Source organism: Phacochoerus africanus, chromosome 1 (genome assembly GCF_016906955.1).
Source record: "Phacochoerus africanus isolate WHEZ1 chromosome 1, ROS_Pafr_v1, whole genome shotgun sequence".
NCBI classification, from domain to species: Eukaryota; Metazoa; Chordata; class Mammalia; order Artiodactyla; family Suidae; genus Phacochoerus; species Phacochoerus africanus.
This window is the reverse complement of record NC_062544.1, coordinates 639683-658589: the sequence shown is the minus strand read 5'-3', so window position 1 is coordinate 658589 and position 18907 is coordinate 639683. Positions and strand designations below refer to the sequence as shown.

The following is an 18907-nucleotide window of genomic DNA, read 5'->3' as shown; positions in this document are numbered from 1 at the left end:
GGTCTGGGCCCAGCGTGAGCCACGGAAGGGGTGGGCCCTGTATCCCCAAGGGGCTCCCGATTGCAGGTGGGGTGGCACGGGGAGCGGGCTCAGCCAGATGGGGGCCACGTGGTCCTCCCTCAGTTCGGAGCCCCCCACATTCGTGCTGGGGAGGACCAGCAGACTCGGCTCGGCCCAGGCCTCCCACTGGGGGCTCCCCGGACACGTGGACCCCCCCCGCTCAGACAAGCCAGGCCCCACCCCCACGGTCTCAGTTCCCTGGATGTGGCGCCTCTCAGCTGTGTGGCACGGCTCCACACATGAGGGCCCAGGAGACAGGTTTTTAAAAGGAGTCCTTTTTGGGTGAGAAGAGGGAAAATCAGAGATGGAAAGAAGTGGGGGGGGAAGGCAGGTGATGGGGGGGCGGCCCAGCCCCAAGTTACCTGTACAGGCCTTTCCCGGTCTCCTCACCCAGCAACCTGACCAGCAGCCCCCATGTCCTGAGGCCAAAGCCCACCCACACCCCGCAGTTCACGGAGCGCCCCAGGCAGCCCGCCGTGCCCTGGGCTTGGTAGACACAGCAGAACCGCAGTCCTGCACGTGCCTTCAAGGCTGGGGCTCGGCTGCTTGCTCACTGTCTGCATTTAGAGACGTGTAGACCAAGGATATGAAAGGGGGTGATTTATTCAGACAGGGACACGAGACACCCACCCAACGTGCATTTCTACCCATCTGCAAAACACCGAAAGGAAGCCCTCGCCCGGGGGCAGATGAAGACGGACTGGCCCCCCGGGCCCGCCACGCCTGGGGTGGGGGATCCGCAGGGTCCCTGACAGGTTTTCCCAGGGGAGGGTCGGGATGCTCCAGGGAGCGGAGGCGGTGGGGGCCGCAGAGGCTGGCGGGGTCTCGGGGGTGAGGGCATGGCCCCCTCGGGCCTCCATCCTGCGTGGAGACCCTCGGAAGGTCCCGTTTAATGTAAACGTCCAGGTTTTGCACAGAAGCCGAGGTGACCAGTTCCGACACAAACACCCAGGCGCGGCGTAACCGCGTCTGCAGTCAGACGGCGCATCCCTTCCTCGATGGGCGGGAAGAGCCAACGCGGCCTTGGCTGTGGCACCAGGCGGACAGGCTTCTGGCCTTCACGGTCCCTGGCGCTGCTCCGGGCACACAGACCGTGCACCTCGCAGCCAAGGCCGGGTTACCCTGTAACATCTGGGTAAACATTCACGCAGTTGATGAGCTTCAGGAAGAGGCAAAGGGGTTTCTGCCTCACGGTACCAAGGGGAGCCTCACGTAACGGCTCGTCCACGCGCGGCGGCCAGACGCACTGACTCCGTGGGTCACACTCACTACGCGGGGTGTAGCCAAGACTCAGGAAGCTTCACGGCCAGGGGCGGGCGGCGCCACCTTCACACGCCCACCAGGCTGTCCTGGACGGGGCTTGACAAGGATGTTCCCTGTCACAGAGGAGCCTGGACCTTCCGTGGGAACCCCTAGATCAGGAGGCGACAGCAAGGGGCAGGGGCGGGGGCGGTGGGACCGCTCCCGGCCCGGAGGAGCAGGATGCCCGCGGCAGGTGCCCCACCCCCACTCACCCTCAGAGCAGGGGCGGGGAGGCTGGGCCCCCCGGCAGGCGTGTGTGCTGCACGCGCACACACACACAAACACATGTGTGCACAGCACAGAGGCATCACATACATGCACTGGCTCACGTGCACATATGCACATGGAGGTGTGTACCCACACCAGGAGGGTCCCCTCCTTCCTTTTGTGCACACACACTCACACACACACACACACACACACACACACACACACACGACGCAGTCACATGCCCTGGCACGTGCCTGTCTGCTCACACATGCACATGTACATATGTAGGCAACACTCACACCTGTGCACACTCACACAGCACACGCTCACATGCAAACAGTCATGGGCACACACCCTCACACAGGGCACACTCATGCCCACGCACACACGCTCACACACACGTGCAGCCCAGCCCCCTCAAACCGAGGGCTGGGCTGCTCAGGCCTTCAGGTCCCCGTTCACAGAGGCTGTGGACAGCGCGCTGACCAGCCCCTGGCGGTCCCCGGGCCGTTGGTAGCGGTCCCTGATGAGCCTGTAGATGGCGAAGCCGGGGATGATGAGGCAGGGCACCCCGGCCACGAGGACCACCACGGCGTATACCCAGCTCGGGTACTTGACCTTCTGGGATTTGGGGAACTCCTCCTGGACAGGGAGCGACCACGGGACGAGCAGGCGCGTCAGCCGGGGCCGCCAGCCCTGTGACGCTCTCCCAGCACTCCCCCCCCCGACGCCCACGGGCAGGGACAGTGCCCCTGCCCCCACCCTGGAGGCCCGGGGCTCACATAGGCTGGGTCCCAGACGCTGTATATCAGCTCCTGGTTGACCTGGATCACGAAGAAGAAGAGGAAGATGACCAGCATGAGCAGCGGGCTGACCACCCTCCACGTGACCTGCCAGAAGAGGTTGGGCTGGTGGCCGATCATGAACTCGATGTCGCTGTTGAACCTGGAGGCAGAGACCGAAGGGAGCCGTCGCCACTGGACCCTGGGCCGTGCATCCCGAGGCCAAGGACGGGCGGCCTCCCCACGCCCGGACAGACGGCCGCCGCCCTGCAATGCTGTGCTCAGACCTGGCCCCTCCACACGCCAGGAAGGCTCCCTAGGAAGTGCGCCACTCGGCCCAGCAGACGGCGGCCCCGCCGTCCCACGTCCCGCAGTGCCATAGCCCCGCTGGGCCAGCCAACGCCTCAGCGGCCCCGTCCCCCTCGGGCCCCGGCAGTCACTCGTGCTGAGGAGGGGTCGGAACTTCCGCGGCGGGGGAGGGAAGCTGCCCGGCCTCTGGGTCTCAGCCTCCCTGGCCGGGCAGCAGCCCTGAGCGTGGCCTCACGGTCTGCTCCCTCCCGTGCCCACGCCCTCTGCACAGTGCGTTAGCGGACAGAACGGTCCAGGGCCTGGAGGACCCAGGGGGCGCTGCGGGCGAAGGATGGGCGCCCAGACCTTGTCCCCCGCCAGCCCGGAGAGCTGTGACAGGCTCCTCTGCCCCCCGCCCCCCAAGGTGGCATTACAGGTCATGCGCCCCTGGAACTATGTCTGGCTGCAAATGGCCTTCAGGCCGTTCAGGCAGACGCGCTCTTTTAGACGATTTCCCGCGGCTCCACGACCAGCGTCGCACGACCAGCGTCGCACACCCAGCCACCCCGTGCTTCACTCTCCATCTTCCTCCCAAGGGCCCCTGAGGTCACACACGGCGGCTCTGCCCGTGCGCCCAGCTTCCACAGCGCCGCCAGCCTGGTTCGGTTGTGTGCTGCGTGAGCACCCTGCACGCGGGTCCTTACACACGTGTGCTCTTGGTGGTGCAGGGCAGGGGTCCCGGTTCGGCCCCCTCAATCGGGCCTGTGCAATTTAACGTGAACGGACTCGGCGGATCGTTCCTGGTGCTCTGGAGGCCCGCTTCCACTAAGACGCGGGCGCTGGCTCCCCACCCATCTGCCGTGACGAGCAATGCCCTAAATGCCAGCCAAGGGGACAGCCGGCCAGGCCACTCCTGTCCGCCTTTCTTCACCTGAACCACTGTGAGGCTGAGGAGCCCTCCCCCGACCCGGGGGGGAGGCGCCCTGGCCACGACATCCAAGCTGGAGTCAAGCACCTGCTCCCTGGCGGCCCCCAGGGGAGCCCCTTTACCCACAACAGACGCCCGGCCCACGCACCAGCCCCCGCTTCTCCCTCCCCACCCTGAGACCGGAGACGACGCCACTGCTTCCACGGCAGCCCCTGTGTCATCCGTACTCCTGAGGCCTGGAAGCATCTGGAAGCTGGAGGCCCTGAACGGGCTCCTCCCCCTCTCCCCTGGCCTCTGGGACCAGGCCCACGCCCGCTCCACGCCGTTCCCAAAATGCAGGCAGGGTCCTGGGTCCCAGCAGGGCGGCCTCCGCCGGAGCGCAGCCCTTGTGCCGCAAGGGGGTCCCCCGCCTTCCTCCTACCTGTCCACGCCGTACACGTACACGACGGCGAACATCTCGAAGAAGGCGATGATGAGCAGGGGGATGGAGCCGGCGTAGCTGTCCAGCAGGGACAGCCAGTACTGGCCGGAGTTCAGGGTGAAGATGAAGGCAATGAGGTACGTCCCCAAGCAGATGAGGCCTGCGGGGCGGAAGGCGCCGCCGCCGTTGTCACCGGGCTGAGACAGACAGGGGCCGGCGGCGCCCCGGCCGTGAGCCGCCCCCCGCAGCCCCGCCTTCGGGGCTCTGCCCGCACGGCCCCCGCCGGGGCCCCGCCTACCTGTGAGCAGCTCCTTGGGCCACGTTTTGGGGATGACCTTGAGGTCCTGCAGGGGCACGACCACCCCCTCCATGTTCCCAAACATGGACGACAGGCCCAGACAGAAGAGCATGACGAAGAAGAGCACCGACCAAAGAGGGGACACGGGCATCTTGGTGATGGCCTCGGTGAAGACGATGAAGGCCAGCCCGGTGCCCTCCACGCCCTGCGGGGGGGGGGGGGGCAGGGGTCCGCCTGAGGCCACTCTCCCCCCGCCCCCCGGCCTGCCTCCGAGGCCCCCCCACTGGCCAGCCCCCTCACGGCACCCCCGTCCCTGGACGGCCCTCTGCCCGCGGGCCAGCCCTGCACGGGCATCAGGCTGATTTCAGCCGCCTTGTCAAATAAGCAGAGCTCATCTTTCAGTCCCAAGTGCACTTTAAAACCTTAACTCGTTTTACGACCGGGAAGTTAATCTCTCCTGCCCAGCAGAGGCCCCGGCCTCGCGTGGCCCAGACAGACACAGGGACCAGCGCACCACCTGCCTCCTAGCTGACACCTGCCCCCGCCGCAGGGCCCAGCGCCGAGCGACGTCTGTGGGCCGAGCGAGCCCCCTAAACGGACGCCCTGGACGTCTGGAGGCTCCGGCTTGTGGGGAGCGGGGCAGGGGCGGGGCGGGGAGCCGCAGAGAGACTCGCTCTGCTCAGACAGAATCTTGGTTCCCCCAGAAGCAGGCACCCAAGGCGACTTAACAGCCTGGGGAAAGGGCAGGGTTGAGAGATGGTACAATGAGAGGCCTGGGGCCCACAGGGAGGAGGAAGCTCTGTCCCGCACACGGGGTGGGGGTGGCGGCAGTGGGACAGAAGGAAGCCAGCCCAGCCCACGCGGGAAAGATGGGAGCCCCTCAGCGCCACCTGGGGCTGGCGGCAAACCTCGGCCTGCACGCTGCGCTCCACGGCATAAACTGGCTAAACTGCCCGAAGCCCCGCCGACGGCACGGGAAACTGAGCCCCGGGCATTCGCCCCCCACCCCGTGTACTCACACCCTCCCCCACGCACTCGCCCCCCCACCCCCACCCCGTGCACACACTCAGGCCTCCGTAAGGTTGCTTTTGAAAAAGGAGGTTCCATAGGGATCCTTAACCCTAGTTCCTGAGCGCAACAGGAACTTCCAATGACTCTGACTCCTTTTGTGGAAAAACTTAAAGTGAAAATGGACTGCAGGGTGTTTTTGTGTGTTTGACGCGGGGCCATGGGGGAGGTCAGGCCCTCGGAGGCCCCTGAGTCCCCGCCTCAGCCCCACCGGGCCTGGCACATGGGGTTTGCGGCCCAGCAGACGCGGGTGCCCAGGAGCCCGCAGGACGGGAGGGTCCGGGCGGGCCCCCAGGACAGGGAGAGGAACAGGGCTCCTGGGAGAAGCTGGCCGCCTCCCCACGGTGCCCAGCCCTGCCCCCAGCCCGAGGGGCCTACCTCCGAGAGGAAGGAGTTCATGTCGCAGGTCTGGAACTTCAGCCTCGCGAAGGCCGCGGGGTCGGAGGCGTTGCACCACTGCTGCATCTCAGCGAAGTTCTCCTGCGTCACGTTGCCCTCGGGCAGGTCAAACCCGTTGATAAGCGTCAGGATGTTCCTGGAGAGAAAGCGCGGGGACCTCAGCCTGGGCGGGGGCGAGCCCGGCGGGCTCCTTGGAGGCGGAGGCGAGGGTCCCGGGCGCGGCGGGCCGCCACTCACGCGCTGAAGCAGTCGTCGAAGCGCTCGGTGGCACGGAAGCCGATGATGGAGTAGACCACGGTGGCCGCGTACACGGACGTGAAGCCGTTGATCACGGACACGATGACCGAGTCCATCTCGCAGTTGTTGCTGTGGCCGAACGGGCTGGCGTCACCACGGGCCGGGGTGGGGGAGGCTGCCTGCCCCGCCCGGTTCTTCCACGACCACCGAGCACAAGGTGACTGACAGGGCCCAACCCTAGCCCGGCTGCGACCTGGTGGCCCCACAGCCCCCCAAAGCCCAGGGGGCCCAGAGCTGGGGGCCAGTGTCTTCAAAGCCCTGCGTGGCCAGTGTCTACACGGGCGCAGGCAGGCGAGTCGTCAGCCCCACGTGGGCCTGGACCTCACGCCTCAGCAGCCACAAGGGCCTCGAAGAGGCAGGCTGGTCGCCCCCCGCCCCCCCGGACACCGGAGGTCTTCTTCATCTCAGCATATGACCCCCAACCTCCGCACTCCCCTTCCAGATGCTTCCATCAAGAGCCAGGGAAACGCAAATCAAACCACAGTTAGACACCTCGCCAATGCACAGCGGCGGCCAGAACCCAAACCTCCACGAGCGTGGGAGGCTGGGGGTTGGGGCCTCCCACGGGGCGGCTGCGTGGAGGACAGCTCCCAGCACGTTCAAGCTGGGGCCGCCCCCGTGGGGCACACCTGCCAGGCGTGAAGACAAGTGCACGCGGAGCTCCGGTGCAGAGGCTCCCGGGCAGCCAGAAAGCGCAAAGAGCCCAGGCGCCCAGCGGCAGCGGCATGACAAGCAGCACGGGCCATCTGCTTGCTGGGGCGCGACTCAGCCACGAAACGAAAGGGACACGCGACAACAGGGACCGACTCGAGGCGCGAGCTCAGTGTGTGGCGCGGGACCCAGGACGCCCCGGAGGAGGCCGCGTCCGTGAAAAGTCCAGAGGGGCCCACCCGCCGGGAGGGGAAGCAGCTGACTGCGGTCAGGGAAGGGAGGGCTGAGGGCCGAGGGGCCCGGGTCTCCTCTGGGGTTGGACAGGCTCTGGGTTAGTGGCCAGAGCTGCCCCCGACCCTGAACACACTCAAAACCGCGGGACTGCGCACGTGGAAGGGGCGGGCTGTGTGGCGTGGAAGCTGCTGAATGGAGAGGTGGTCCCGAGGCACCCTCAGCTTGCTGCCCCACCCACAGGGCCTCCCTTCCCCTGACGGAGCCCCGGCCCGGACGCATCGCCTCCTCAGGGCTTCCTTTCCTCTGGGTCGCTCATCACCTGCGACCTGACGGACGCTCCCTCTGCTGGTCCACCTCCGCTGGACGCAGTGCCCAGGAGGACGGGCCCTGGCGCCCCCAGGGGCACACAGCAGGTGCTCCGTAGATACTTATGAGATGAACTGACCCCACTGTGTTCCCCAGAGGCCCTGGGGGTCCCAGGGATTCTGGTCTTTCTGTGTGGGTGTCTGCCCGGGGTGAACTGCAGGGCCTCCACCTCCAGGGTCCTGGGTGCTGAGGGGCGATGAAGTGGCAGGGGAAGGGGAGCACTGGCACTCAACTGCCACCAGGGCCAGGGCACAAAGGGGAGGCCGGATGTAGCTAGCGGCACCAGCTCATGAAAATGCTGGCAGGTGGTCAGCCTGCCCGGCCCCGCCCCACTGCCCGGCCCAGCCCTGCTGCCGGTCCCAGCCCCGCTGCCCGTCCCAGCCCCGCTGCCCGTCCCAGCCCCACTCCCCACAGTCCACAAGGCTCGGGTCAGCCCCTCAAGCCCTTTCCTGCCTGTCACCCTCACAGCGGGATCCCGCCAGGTCTGATGGACGGGAGACTGAGCACAGAGCTCCCAGCGCCTGGGGCGGCCTAAGGACACTCCCCGCCCCGCCCACTCACTGGACAGAGTTGTAGCTGGAGAAGGAGATGAGGCCCCCGAAGGCCAGAGAGAAGGAGTAGAAGACCTGGGCCCCCGCGTCCAGCCACGTGACCGGGTTGGCCAGCTCCGTGACCTGCCACCAAACAGAGGTCCTCAGCAGCTGGGCCTGGACGGGAGCGCAGGAGACGGGGGGCGGTGGGGGTGGGGGGCCAGGAGAAGACGGGAGCCTGGAGGTGAAGGGCTGAGCGTCGATCAGCCGGCAGAGGCCCCCCAGAGGGCAGGGGAGCCCCGCTCGCCCTCTCGGGCCGGGGGCAGGACACTCACGTTGGGCGTGAAGAGGAAGACGAGGCCATTGGCGGCCCCCTTCAGCGTCAGGCCCCGGATGAGGAAGATGGTCAGGACGACGTAGGGCAGCGTCGAGGTGACATACACGGCCTGGGAGGCGCAGGGGCGGGGCGCCGCGGGCGGGCGGCGTGAGGCGCAGGGCTGGCCGGGCGGGGCCCACTCCGCCTCCCTCCAGGCGCCCGGGCCAGCCCCCCCTCTCCGTGTCCCCTGTTCAGCTGTACCCACGGGCACCAGCTGCTGCCGGGCACGTGGGCGCACAGCCGCTCCCGCACGCGGCCTCTGAGCTGTCTGAGAGCCGTCGGCGCCAGCACTGAGTCTGGGGCGCCGGCCCGAGAGACCAGCAAGGCCTGGGGCGGCAGGACCCCCCCCCCCCCGCGCGCGGCGCGGGCTGCGGGGCGGGGCTCGGGCACCCCCCCGCCCCCGCCCGGCTGCGCCCGCACCTTCCCGGTGGTCTCGATGCCCCGGATGGTGCACACGTAGAGCACACTCCAGGCGCAGGTCAGGCAGAGCAGGATCCACCACTGCACGGAGCCCGAGGCACTGATGGAGGTGGAGATGTTGAGGGTCTCGCGGTACCAGAAGTAGTCCACGGACGAGCTGCGGGCGCACTCCTCCACGTGGCCTGCGACGGCCGCCGCGTCAGTGCGGCCCGCGGAGCCCAGAGTCCCGGGGAGGAAATGCTGGGCAGGCATGCATCCGCGCACGTGGGTGTGCATGCCTCCCCCCCAAACAGACAACCCACACGCGGCCATGCCACACGCATGTGCACACTCACAATGCAACAGACCACGGCCACACGGCCATGCTTACTCGTATGCACACATGAGCGCATGTGCAGATACCAAACATACATGCAAACCCATGTACACACACACACACACTTGTGCGTTCGACTGCCTGCCTTCTCATCCCCGACGGTGCCCCAGGCAGGCTCAGACTCACAGGCTTCGACTGGGAACCAGGGCCCTGGGCAGGCGCTCAGCCATTCAGAAGGTCACCAGTCTCTGGGGCTCCCAGGCAGACGCCCACTGCGGGCAAGTCTGCTCACCCCTCTGAGCCCCTGGGTCCCAGGGTCCACATTGCCCCCATCCCTGGCTCGGGAACCCGACTGAGCCCCTGCTAAGGGTGTGGTGTAGTCCCGGCAGACCGCGCCAATCCCAGAGACAGGGGAGTTGCCCTAAAAGGTCCAGGAGTGCAGGGAGGGAGGCTGCGGGGGGTGGGGGCCTTCCCCTTTCTGACACCCAACCCCCCACGTCTGGAGGGTCTGTGTGGTTAACCCACCAGCCACTCTGCTTACAGAACAGGTGGTTCATGTCCTCACACAGCTGTGTGGGCGGCTGCCAAGGTGGGCCCACGCCCCCAGCCCCCACCGGCCTCGGGAGGAGGGTCTGCTCCCCCAGGGGCCTGCGGGGGCCTGGAGGGAGCAGATGGGGACAGGGGACCCTCTGCTGAGGTGCACGGTGAGGGGGACAGGGTGATGGCAGGGACGCGGAAGCCCCTGACACTCCCCGGCTGGGCCCCAAAGGACCACCAAACCCGAGGCCAGGTGACCCTCGGGGCTGGGGAGGGGACCTCCCACTTCCCGCCATAACCACGCCCCCGCCCCATCCACCCAGATGGTTTTAAGCACTTGTCTCCTGCACGCGATTTCTTTTAGTGTCCGGTTGCCTTGTGCTCTGGTTTGGGGGCTACAATCACGTAGCTTTTGGAAATGAATCCCACGAGGAACAATGGGGATGCGGGTTCGATCCCTGGCCTCGCTCAGCGGGTTAAGGATCCGGCGTTGCCGTGAGCTATGGTGTAGGTCCCAGATGCGACTTGGATCCCACGTGGCTGTGGCTGTGGTGTAGGCCAGCGGCCACAGCTCCGATTGGACCCCTAGCCTGGGCACCTCCATGTGCCACGGGTGCGGCCCTAAAAAAAAGACAAAAGACAAGCCCCCAAAAACCCAAGGCTTTTGGAGAATCAGAGGCTCACCCGTCTTGTTGGCGTTGAGTGGGCACTGGCTCCAGGGCAGAGGGTCCTGGAAGGAGTTGAAGAAGTACCACATGACCCAGGCGATGATGGTGTTGTAGTAGAGACCCACCATGAAGGACACGAACATGGACGCCACGCCTGCGGAGGGAGGGGGTTGTCACTGCTGGGGGCGGGGTCACGCTGGGGGCGGGGTCTCGCTGGGGGCGGGGTCTCGCTGGGGGGCGGGGAGGCGAGTGGACGGAGGGGTCCCAGATGGCAGGAGGGCAGCCCCCCGCTGTCCGCGTCCCTGTCTCGGGGCCCCTGCTCTGGGCAGGGAGTGGGGGACTCTGCTCTCGCAGTGTGTCCGCTCCCTGTCCGGCCTGGGTTCCCAGGGGGACTGGGGAGGCCCTGGGCTGGACCCTGCAGCCCGCACCCCCACGGGGGGTTAAGGAAAGGTTTGCGGAGGCCTCAGGCTGGGGACCCAGGAGCCCGGCTCACGAGAGTGGAGGGGCGGGGCTTGCTGCCAGTGCGGGACCCCAGGCGTCCCATGGCCCCCCCCGGAGGGTGGGCGCAGACGCTCACCCAAGCCCTTCAGCGCCGGGTGGATGGCGCTCCAGACGCCCACGCTTCCCTTGCGCAGCCTCTGCCCGATGGCGAACTCCAGGTGCAGCAGCGGGATCCCCTCCAAGACCAGCAGGATGAGGAAAGGGATCATAAATGCCCCTGCGGGGTGGGGGTGGGGGGCAGCAGAGTCAGGAGCGGGGGCGTGGCCTGGGGCGGCTGGGGGGGCAGGAGGCGCCCTGGGGAGGCCTTTGTAGAGCCACCCGCCCAAGGATGCAATTGAGGAGTTCCTGTCCTGGTGCAGCGGAAATGAATCCCGCTAGGAACCATGAGGTTGCTGTTGGACCCCTGGCCTTGCTCAGTGGGTCAAGGATCCGGCGTTTGCAGATGCGGCTTGGATCCCGCGTTGCGGTGGCTGTGGTGTAGGCGGTCGGCTACAGCTCCAATTTGACCCCTAGCCTGGGAACCTCCATATGCCGTGGGTGTGGCCCTAAAAAGACAAAAGAATAAATAAGTAAATAAGTAAATACATACATACATACATACATAAAAGGACGCCGTGGACAGTGTCCTTGTGGCCATCACCACTGTGCCAGAGCCACCTTGTGCTACCTCCTAACAGTGGCCACAGGCTGGTCTGCAGGATGAGGGGTGGTATCCTCCTGCGGGTTGAACCCACGGAGGGGCTCAGGCCAGGGTGAGCCCTGGGGGTGTGGACATGTGTGGGTGCGGGCAGATGGGAGAGGTCGAGGGGCCAGGGGCCCACCCGGATGCCACGCAGCGGGCACCGCAGTCTGAGTCTCGGGGACCCTGTCTGAGGAGGTGGAGGAGCCAGATCAGGCAGCAGGGCCCAGCCTGGCCCTGACCGGGGGCTGTGAACGTCTGCTGAGCTTGGAGGCAGGACAGGGACGCAGCCACACCCGCTTTCGTGGCCACCTGGCGCCCCCCGCTCTGCTGCCCTGCCGGCAACCACACTGCCTCGTCCTCAGGCCCTTGCCGGCCGTGGGTTGACCAGCCGGCCTGGCCAGCCAGGCGGGGCCTCGGAGCTGCCCCCTTCCCCCGGCCAGGGCTCTGGGGAAAACCTGGGAGGCTCCCAGGTGCCGCCGGACGGCACTGAGCCCCGCGCAGCAGAGATCAGCGGAGCCCCGGTTACCAAAGGTCGGTCGCATGAGTCAGGACGAAGCTCAGAAGCCGAAACTGGGCGATAAGATAGGAAGCAGGCTACGGCTCAGGACCTCAGAGCGGATGCAGGACCCGCCTGATGAGGCCCCAAGGGCCACCTCACCAGCCTGGGGTCTTGCTTGGTGGGGACCACCTCTCAGCCTCGTTGGCCCCAGGGGTCCCGCTGGGAACCTGCCGAGTGGTGGGGTTGCTGGGTGTGGCGCCGCAAGGTCTGGTGCATTTGTGCGGCCCCCACCCCCCTGCCCCCCCCCCAGCCCTTCTCTCGTCTCCTCCTGGTCCCTGAAATCCTTCACTTCCGCCTGCGGGGTCTCTTCCCACCGGCCTCCCCAGCCAGGCCGCCACCTGCCCACACTGGCCTCCTGATCAGCGTGGTGTCACACCCTGAGCTGAGGGCCTCACGGGCGTGGCACTGCGTGTGTGCACATCCACACATATGTGTGCCTGAGTGTGCTTGTGAGAGTTTGCGTGCCTGCGAATGCGTATGCGTGCATGAGTGTTTATATATCTGTGTCCACACATATGTAAACACTTGGTGTAGGTGTGCACACGTATGTGTGGGTGTGTCCTTGTGTGCGTATTGGTGATGTAAATGTGTGCACACGTATAGGTGTGTTCTCGGGCGTGTGTGCCTGAGCGTGTGTGTATGTGTGTGTGTGTGTGTGTTAAGGGGGACCCGGCGGGTGGGGGAGCAGGAGGGGCCCCCAGCCTGCCCCGCCCGCGGCTCCTGGGTTAATCCCTCCGCCTTCTCCTCTTCTTCCTCCTCTGTCCATGTCCTGTGTCCACGGTGCCCTCATGTCACCACCCTCCAGCCCAGCAGCACTTCCGCCTGCCCCGTGGGCCTTCCTCACCTCCTGGGGACACGGAGCCTCAGGGGGGCTGGGGGTCAGGAGGTGAGGGCTGTGGGCCGGGACCCACCCAGGTTGTTCAACTGAATGTGACAATGAGGAAAAGCAGAGGGGTGACAGGCGCCCACCAGATTCCCCGCAGGAGGGGAGAGGAGCTGGGGCCTCGGGCTCCAGGGCAGGGACTGTGTCCGTCCCGCGTCAATGAAGGTAAAGTTAAGCTAAGATTTGTTGCCGGATGTTTTCGCAGGAGTTTGATGTGAACATTTTTGGGGCAACTTGACCAGGAAGGAAACATCCTTCAATGCCTTTGCCTCCCCGCCTGACGCCACTTCTACCTCTAGGCCTCCCTGCCCCTTCACCTCCATCGGAAAACTCCTATTCACCCTTGAAGGCCCTGCTAGGATAGCCCCTCCTCCAGGAAATGTCCCCTGCTGCCCGTGGTCCTGGCACATCTCCCTCCCACAAGCTCCTCCTGGACCAGAAGCTCAGCTTCAGGAGAGGATGGGGCAGCGCATGTCTGTTGCACCCCTTGGGGGGGGCAGCGAGCCCTCCCCTTCCCCATGTTGTGGGGTCCACCTGCCTGGCACGCACAGCCCCCGCAGCCCCTGGCAGGACGCACCTTGTTCTTTCCAGGGGTGGACGGTTCTTGGCTCCTTTTCCCACAGGAAGGACAAATAGCTGTGAGCCCCAGGGGCCGTGAATCCTTCCTTTTTAAACGAGGGAGGGACTCTTCTGTGGGGGGAGGTGTGGACGTGGGGAGAGGACGGGGGAGGGAGGGCTGCAGGCCTGAGCGAGGGAGGGAAGCCACAAGGCGCCAGGGCCCACGTGGTTCCAAAGGTCCCTGAGATGGAGACACTGGGGTGGGAGTGGAAACCGCCCCCGGAAGGAGAAGGCAGTTTTTTCTCTGAGAAATCAGGAAAGAAGGCAGAGGAGCTGCCCGAAAGGGCCTCGAGAGCGTGCCCCCCCACCGGCACAGGCTGGGGGGCCCTCAGCTGCAGGGTCGCCTCACTGTTGCTTCATCTTGAAGGGCAATCGCCAACCCTCAGTGGGTTTCCAGCAGGAAGGCAAAGTGGAAACTCAGGCCCCCCTCCCCCTACTCCGCCTCGGTTTGCACAACAACCTGGATTCATGAGGACGTTTGGGATCGGGCTCACTCCCGTGGGCCCGGGGGTGGGGTGGGCAGCCGACGCTTCGTCTGACGGCCGGCCTCCCCCGGACACCGCCCGCTTCCCCAGGTGCTCAGGAAGGGCTCGGACCTCTGCCATTTCCCCGGAGGGCAGGCTCAGCCCCGCGCCCACCCCTTGCCCAGGGCCTCCCCGCGTCCCCTGCCGCCCCGCAGCTCAGGCTCACAGGACCCATGAGCAGTCTCTGGACCGCAGGTGGGTCCTGCCCTCCCCGGCCTGGCCAGACGCCGTCCTTCAGCCGACGGCCTGGTCTGGGGAGACCCACTCAGCATCCGGCAGAGTGAGCACGGGAAAGGCATCGGGGCCCCCGAGCCCCACGGTGCTGCCTTGCAGTCGGAGAAGCTGACCGGTGGGCCCGAGGACAGAGAGGCGGCCCAGGGCAGGGGGTAGCCTGTCCGGGCTCCGGAGGTCACGACCCCAGAGGTGGACCACCCTGGACTTCTGAGGGCCCTGCTCTGCCCCCTTGCCTGGGACCTGACCCCGAGGGCCCCTGCTCGGCCCCGTCCCCCCGTGCCCCCGGTCAGCGGATGGGCAGAGGTGGCCGGCGAGGTGGACATGGACAGAGCTGGGTGGGGGCTGGGATCCAGGCACATCTCCTGGAAACTGAGATGGCGCTGGGGGTGGGCGCCACACCACGGGCTCTCGGTCTGAGATGGGGGCGGATAGACAGCTGGCTTTGCTGGCTGGACTCACACCTGCGGGCAGCCCGAGGATGGCCACGGAAGGTCGCCCTGGACGCGGGAAGGGAAGGAGCTGGCTGGCCGAGTGGCGTGGTGGCACCAAGGACAGAGGAGGAGACTCCTGAAGTGGGGGCACCCTGGGACATGGGGGGCGGGGGTGGGGTGCTGGAGGCAGAGGCGGAACCTGTTCTGGCAGCAGGATCTTCCCAGACCCTAGGGAGCTGCAGCAGCCGGCCCTTCGGCTCCCGCACCTGCTCTCGGCCGGGCCAGCTCCTGGCCTCTGTGGCCGGGAATGAGTCTGCCTGCGGGGGCCCTGCTCCTTCGGGGTCACAGACCCCTGCTATTTGCAGGCAACAGCAAACAGGAAACCCAGAGCAGAAGCACAGCATGGCCAGACCCTCGTGCTGAGGGCGGTGTGGGCCCAGCCCCACGGAGACGCAGAACCAGGGGCCCAGCGAGACCTGGTCTCCCAGGGTCCGACACCAGCCGGCTCCAGGTGCACAGGCCGCACCCGCGACAAACCGCAGGACGTCACTGATGGTGAAGTCGAGCACGTGTGTCCGCCCCGTGGCCTCCTCTACTTTTCTATCTATATCTACTTTTTTTCATAATATGAAGTTAAAAATACACTAAAAGATCATTTACTTCTTTTCTGCTTGTCTTTTAGGGCCACACTGGTGGCATGTGTAGGTTCCTAGGCTAAGCGTTGAACTGGCGCTGGAGCCACCAACCTGCGCCACAGCCACAGCCACAGCAACGCAGGATCCGACCTACACCACAGCTCACGGCAACGCCGGATCCTTAACCTGCTGAGCGAGGCCAGAGATCCCACCTGCATCCTCATGGAGGCGCGTCAGATTCGCAACGGCTGAGCCACGACGGCAACGGCAAGATCATTTACTTTTCCAGTTACCCAAAACTTCTAGAAATACTTGGAGACAAGTTAAGTTTTTGCCAAACCAGGACCGATGGTCAGGGCTGGAAGGAGCCCAAAGGCCTCGGATCTGCCTCTTCCAGCCACTCCCTCCCCCATAGCTGGTGCTGCAGAAACGTCCCCCTGACAGGTCACCGGCCATCTGCTCCTTGTCCTCAGGGGCTGTCTCCTGGACACAGAGGACAAGACACTCAGCTTTTGACCCACGCGCGGACCAGAGGGCGGTGGACACACCCTGTGGGTGGACAAGGATGAGCCACCAGGAGGGCCCCGTCCTGTGTGGGTGGGAGGTGGCCGGACCGCCCCCCTCGCCCACGCTGAGAGACGGACCACATGAGGGACCTGAGGCCTGAAACCCCCCTCCCTGCGGTACCTTCTTTCCCGGCAGGGGCCCGCGGCTCTCTGGGGGTTTGAGGTCGTGGTCACTGCTCCAGACCTTAAAGCCGCTTCCAGTGTGTTCCCAGGCGTCCCTCCCAGCTCCGGGGCCCCACTCCCGCCATTCTCAGGGACAAGCCTCCGGCCTCTGCCACAGTATGGGTCCATCCTGGCTGCCCCAGGCCCTGCGAGCAGGCGGAGCAGCCAGCCCCTGCTCCCCGTCCACTGCACAGGGGGCAGATCCATCTCCTGTCTGCGTGTGGAACCAGCAGATGCTGCCAACACAGCGGTGATGCCGGGACCCTCTCTCAAGATGGCCCCTGAGAGGACAGGCCAGCATGTTCCAGAGGGAGGGGCCCCTGGCCTCCCTGAGGCGGCCAAGACACCAGGCGAGAGACGGTCAGTGACTCCAGGCTGGGGACCCCTGACCTCACATGCTCCCTGGGGGCCCCCAGGCACAGATGTGTCCGGGAAAGGCAGGCTGGACCAGAGGCTCAGAAACAAGCCTGCCAGACATTTGGGCACTCAAGGCCTTGGCAGCTCAGGGGGGTCCCTTAGGGTGAGCCAGGAACGGCCACTTCTGCTTCTGCTTCTCTTGAGGACACTTGTGTCACAAAGCCTGGAGAGCCTGCAGGTCCTTCAGAGTTAGAACGAGCTGGCACCCAGACCTGGCCCCTCTGCAGTGTTCAAAAGCCCTCAGCCAAGAGCGCCCAGAGCACGTGGCCGGCCCAGCGAGCACCGCCATGGCCCCAGACCTCCTCCCGGGTCCGGGTCCCCTGCCCCAGGACCTCGTGGGGCCGGAGGAGACCATGGTGTGACCTCCATCCCTGCACCGGTGACACCAGGGGGCCTCAGCCCTGGGAAGGGGCCCTTGGGCTCCAGGCAAGGCCCTCCGGAGCCTCTGGGGGTAGGGGATGGGGCTGAGGCCGCCGGTCCGGCTGTGTGCAGTAGGCACCAGCTCCGGCCCAGCTCCCTCCTCTGTCCGCCGGGGCGAGGTGCCAGCAGTGAGGACGGGATGCAGGTGATGCGGAGAAAGGCCTCAGCCCGGTGCCCACAGGGTGGACGCAGAGAGCTACTGCCCCTCAGGCCGGCCTGGTCCACGCTCAGAGGGGGCTCCCCTGAGGAGTGGCCAGCTCCTCTCTCACCCCCGTGCCCACGTCAGGCCTGTTCTCCGGGAACAGGGCAGGGCTCCTGGGCCTTGGCGCACCGGGGCCTCCCCTCCACACAAGCCCTGGACGTGGGGGCCCGGACGTGCTGCCCCCTCTGTGCAAAGGTGGGGCTCGATTCCTCGCTGGAGGGGCGCTCAGGGTGGAGGGCACCAGCCACCACCACCCCCAGCCCCCTGCCCTCCAGATTCTCACCCCCGGGGGGGATGGGGGAGCGGACTTGGATGGCAGTCCCCGGCCCTGGCGCCCTGCACCGCCTACCTCCACCGTGGCTCTGGCACAGGTAGGGGAAGCGCCACACGTTGCCCAGGCCCACGCAGAAGCCCACACAGGTGAGCATGTACTGGGCCTTGTTGTCCCACTTGGGCCGGGAGCCGCCCTCCTCCACCTCGATGTGCTCCAGCTGCGCGTGCGACGGGATCCGGGCTTCCAGGCCCGGGTTGGGCAGCACCAGCCTCACCATGGTGGTCCCCGCGGTTCCCGGCGGTGCGCGGCGAGTGGAGGGTGAGTGGCCGCGGCCGGAGCCCCAGCACTTTATAGGGAACCTTTGGCACCTCAGCCCAGAGCACCTGGGCCGAAAGGAAGCGTCAGCAGATCTGCAGGGCGAGTCCGCCAGACTGTTAATGCCTTATCTGCAGAGGCGCCAACGCGGACCCTCCGGGCTGCTCCTCAGGCACTGCCGGCCCCGCCCCCGGTGCAAACGCGTCTTCGGGGCCCGGGTAGCCGCGCCCACCGCCCACCCCCGCGCCGCTGGTCTGGGGAGGAGGGACCCGACGGCAGGGGAGGAGGCCAGCCAGGCCCTGCAGGACCCCGGCTCTCCCCAGACCCTCGGAGCCACACCCCCACCTGCGGAGGCGGAGGGCCCCCGGCCAGGCCAGCGGGGGATGCTGGCGACCTGAACCTGTCCAGGCCTAGGAATGCAAGCTGGACCCTGGGACCTGGGAGCAGCCCACGGTGCTGTTCACGCTGAGCTCCGAGCTGCCCGGCCCCCAGCCCAAGCTCTGGGCATCTTCCCCCAGAGCTCTGCGTCGTGCCCAGAGTGGCTTCAGACAGGGGCCTCCTGGGTGGGCCCTCAGCCCCCTGGGCTCTCCCAGGGCTCAGACCACAAGGTGACCCCATGGTGGCATGACTGCCACCCGGCCTGGCCTCAAGGCCGGGCACAGAGAGAGGCTCCCCACCCCCACCCCCACCCCCCATGGTTACATCTAAGCAACACCGAACCAGGATGGAAAGTGGGCAGTTTCTGCCCCATGCCCAACCCGACCCGGCCCAGGTTCCCTGATCCGCAGCCCCCCTGTCCTCGGTAGCGGCCAAGCCACACCTGTCCCACCTCGAGGGACTTTCCTGGGGAGTGTCCTCCGGCCAGCCTTCAGGGCAGAGCCCCCCCCTCCACCGCCTTCCCTGCCCAGGCACCCCCCCCCCCCGCCCCGACCCCGTCTTCCCTCCCGGCCCCTCTGCCCCCCTCCCCCTCCCCACTGGTTCACACTGACATTCGAGGAATAACCCAGTCAAGGTGGGAGGGAGGGAGTTCAGGACTCTGACCTTTGTGCTCCCCACCGGTTAGGGGGGCACAGTTCTCAGGAGGGTGGAGCCCGGAAGGAAGAGATGAGGTTTGTGTTTTTAGGGTTACCTGCTTCCTGTGACAGGCGTGGGCTGGAGGGCAGGGAGAGGGAGGGACAGACAGAGAGGGAGAGACAGAGGGAGACAGAGACAGAGAGACAATGATGAGACAGACAGAGGCAGAGGTGGTGGCCGGAGGCAGGAGAGAGGCTCCCCCGGCCTCTGGCAGATCCGCTTTCCTCCGAAGGACCCCCCTGCTGGACACCCCCGCTGG

General features: G+C 66.5%; 1 protein-coding gene across 1 annotated transcript; it reads right to left on the bottom strand.

Annotated features, from left to right (window-relative positions):
- Positions 1-643: 643 nt before the first annotated feature.
- Positions 644-17558, bottom strand: SLC6A19 (solute carrier family 6 member 19). The gene is made up of 12 exons (XM_047753501.1): positions 17335-17558; positions 10729-10869; positions 10168-10305; positions 8631-8812; positions 8170-8280; positions 7866-7978; positions 5994-6122; positions 5736-5892; positions 4290-4494; positions 3992-4151; positions 2355-2517; positions 644-2214 (listed from the first exon to the last, which is right to left on the bottom strand). The coding sequence occupies exons 1-12, from the start codon at positions 17534-17536 to the stop codon at positions 2011-2013; spliced, it is 1905 nt and encodes a 634-aa protein (XP_047609457.1). The 5' UTR covers positions 17537-17558; the 3' UTR covers positions 644-2010.
- Between the last annotated feature and the right edge of the window lie 1349 nt (positions 17559-18907).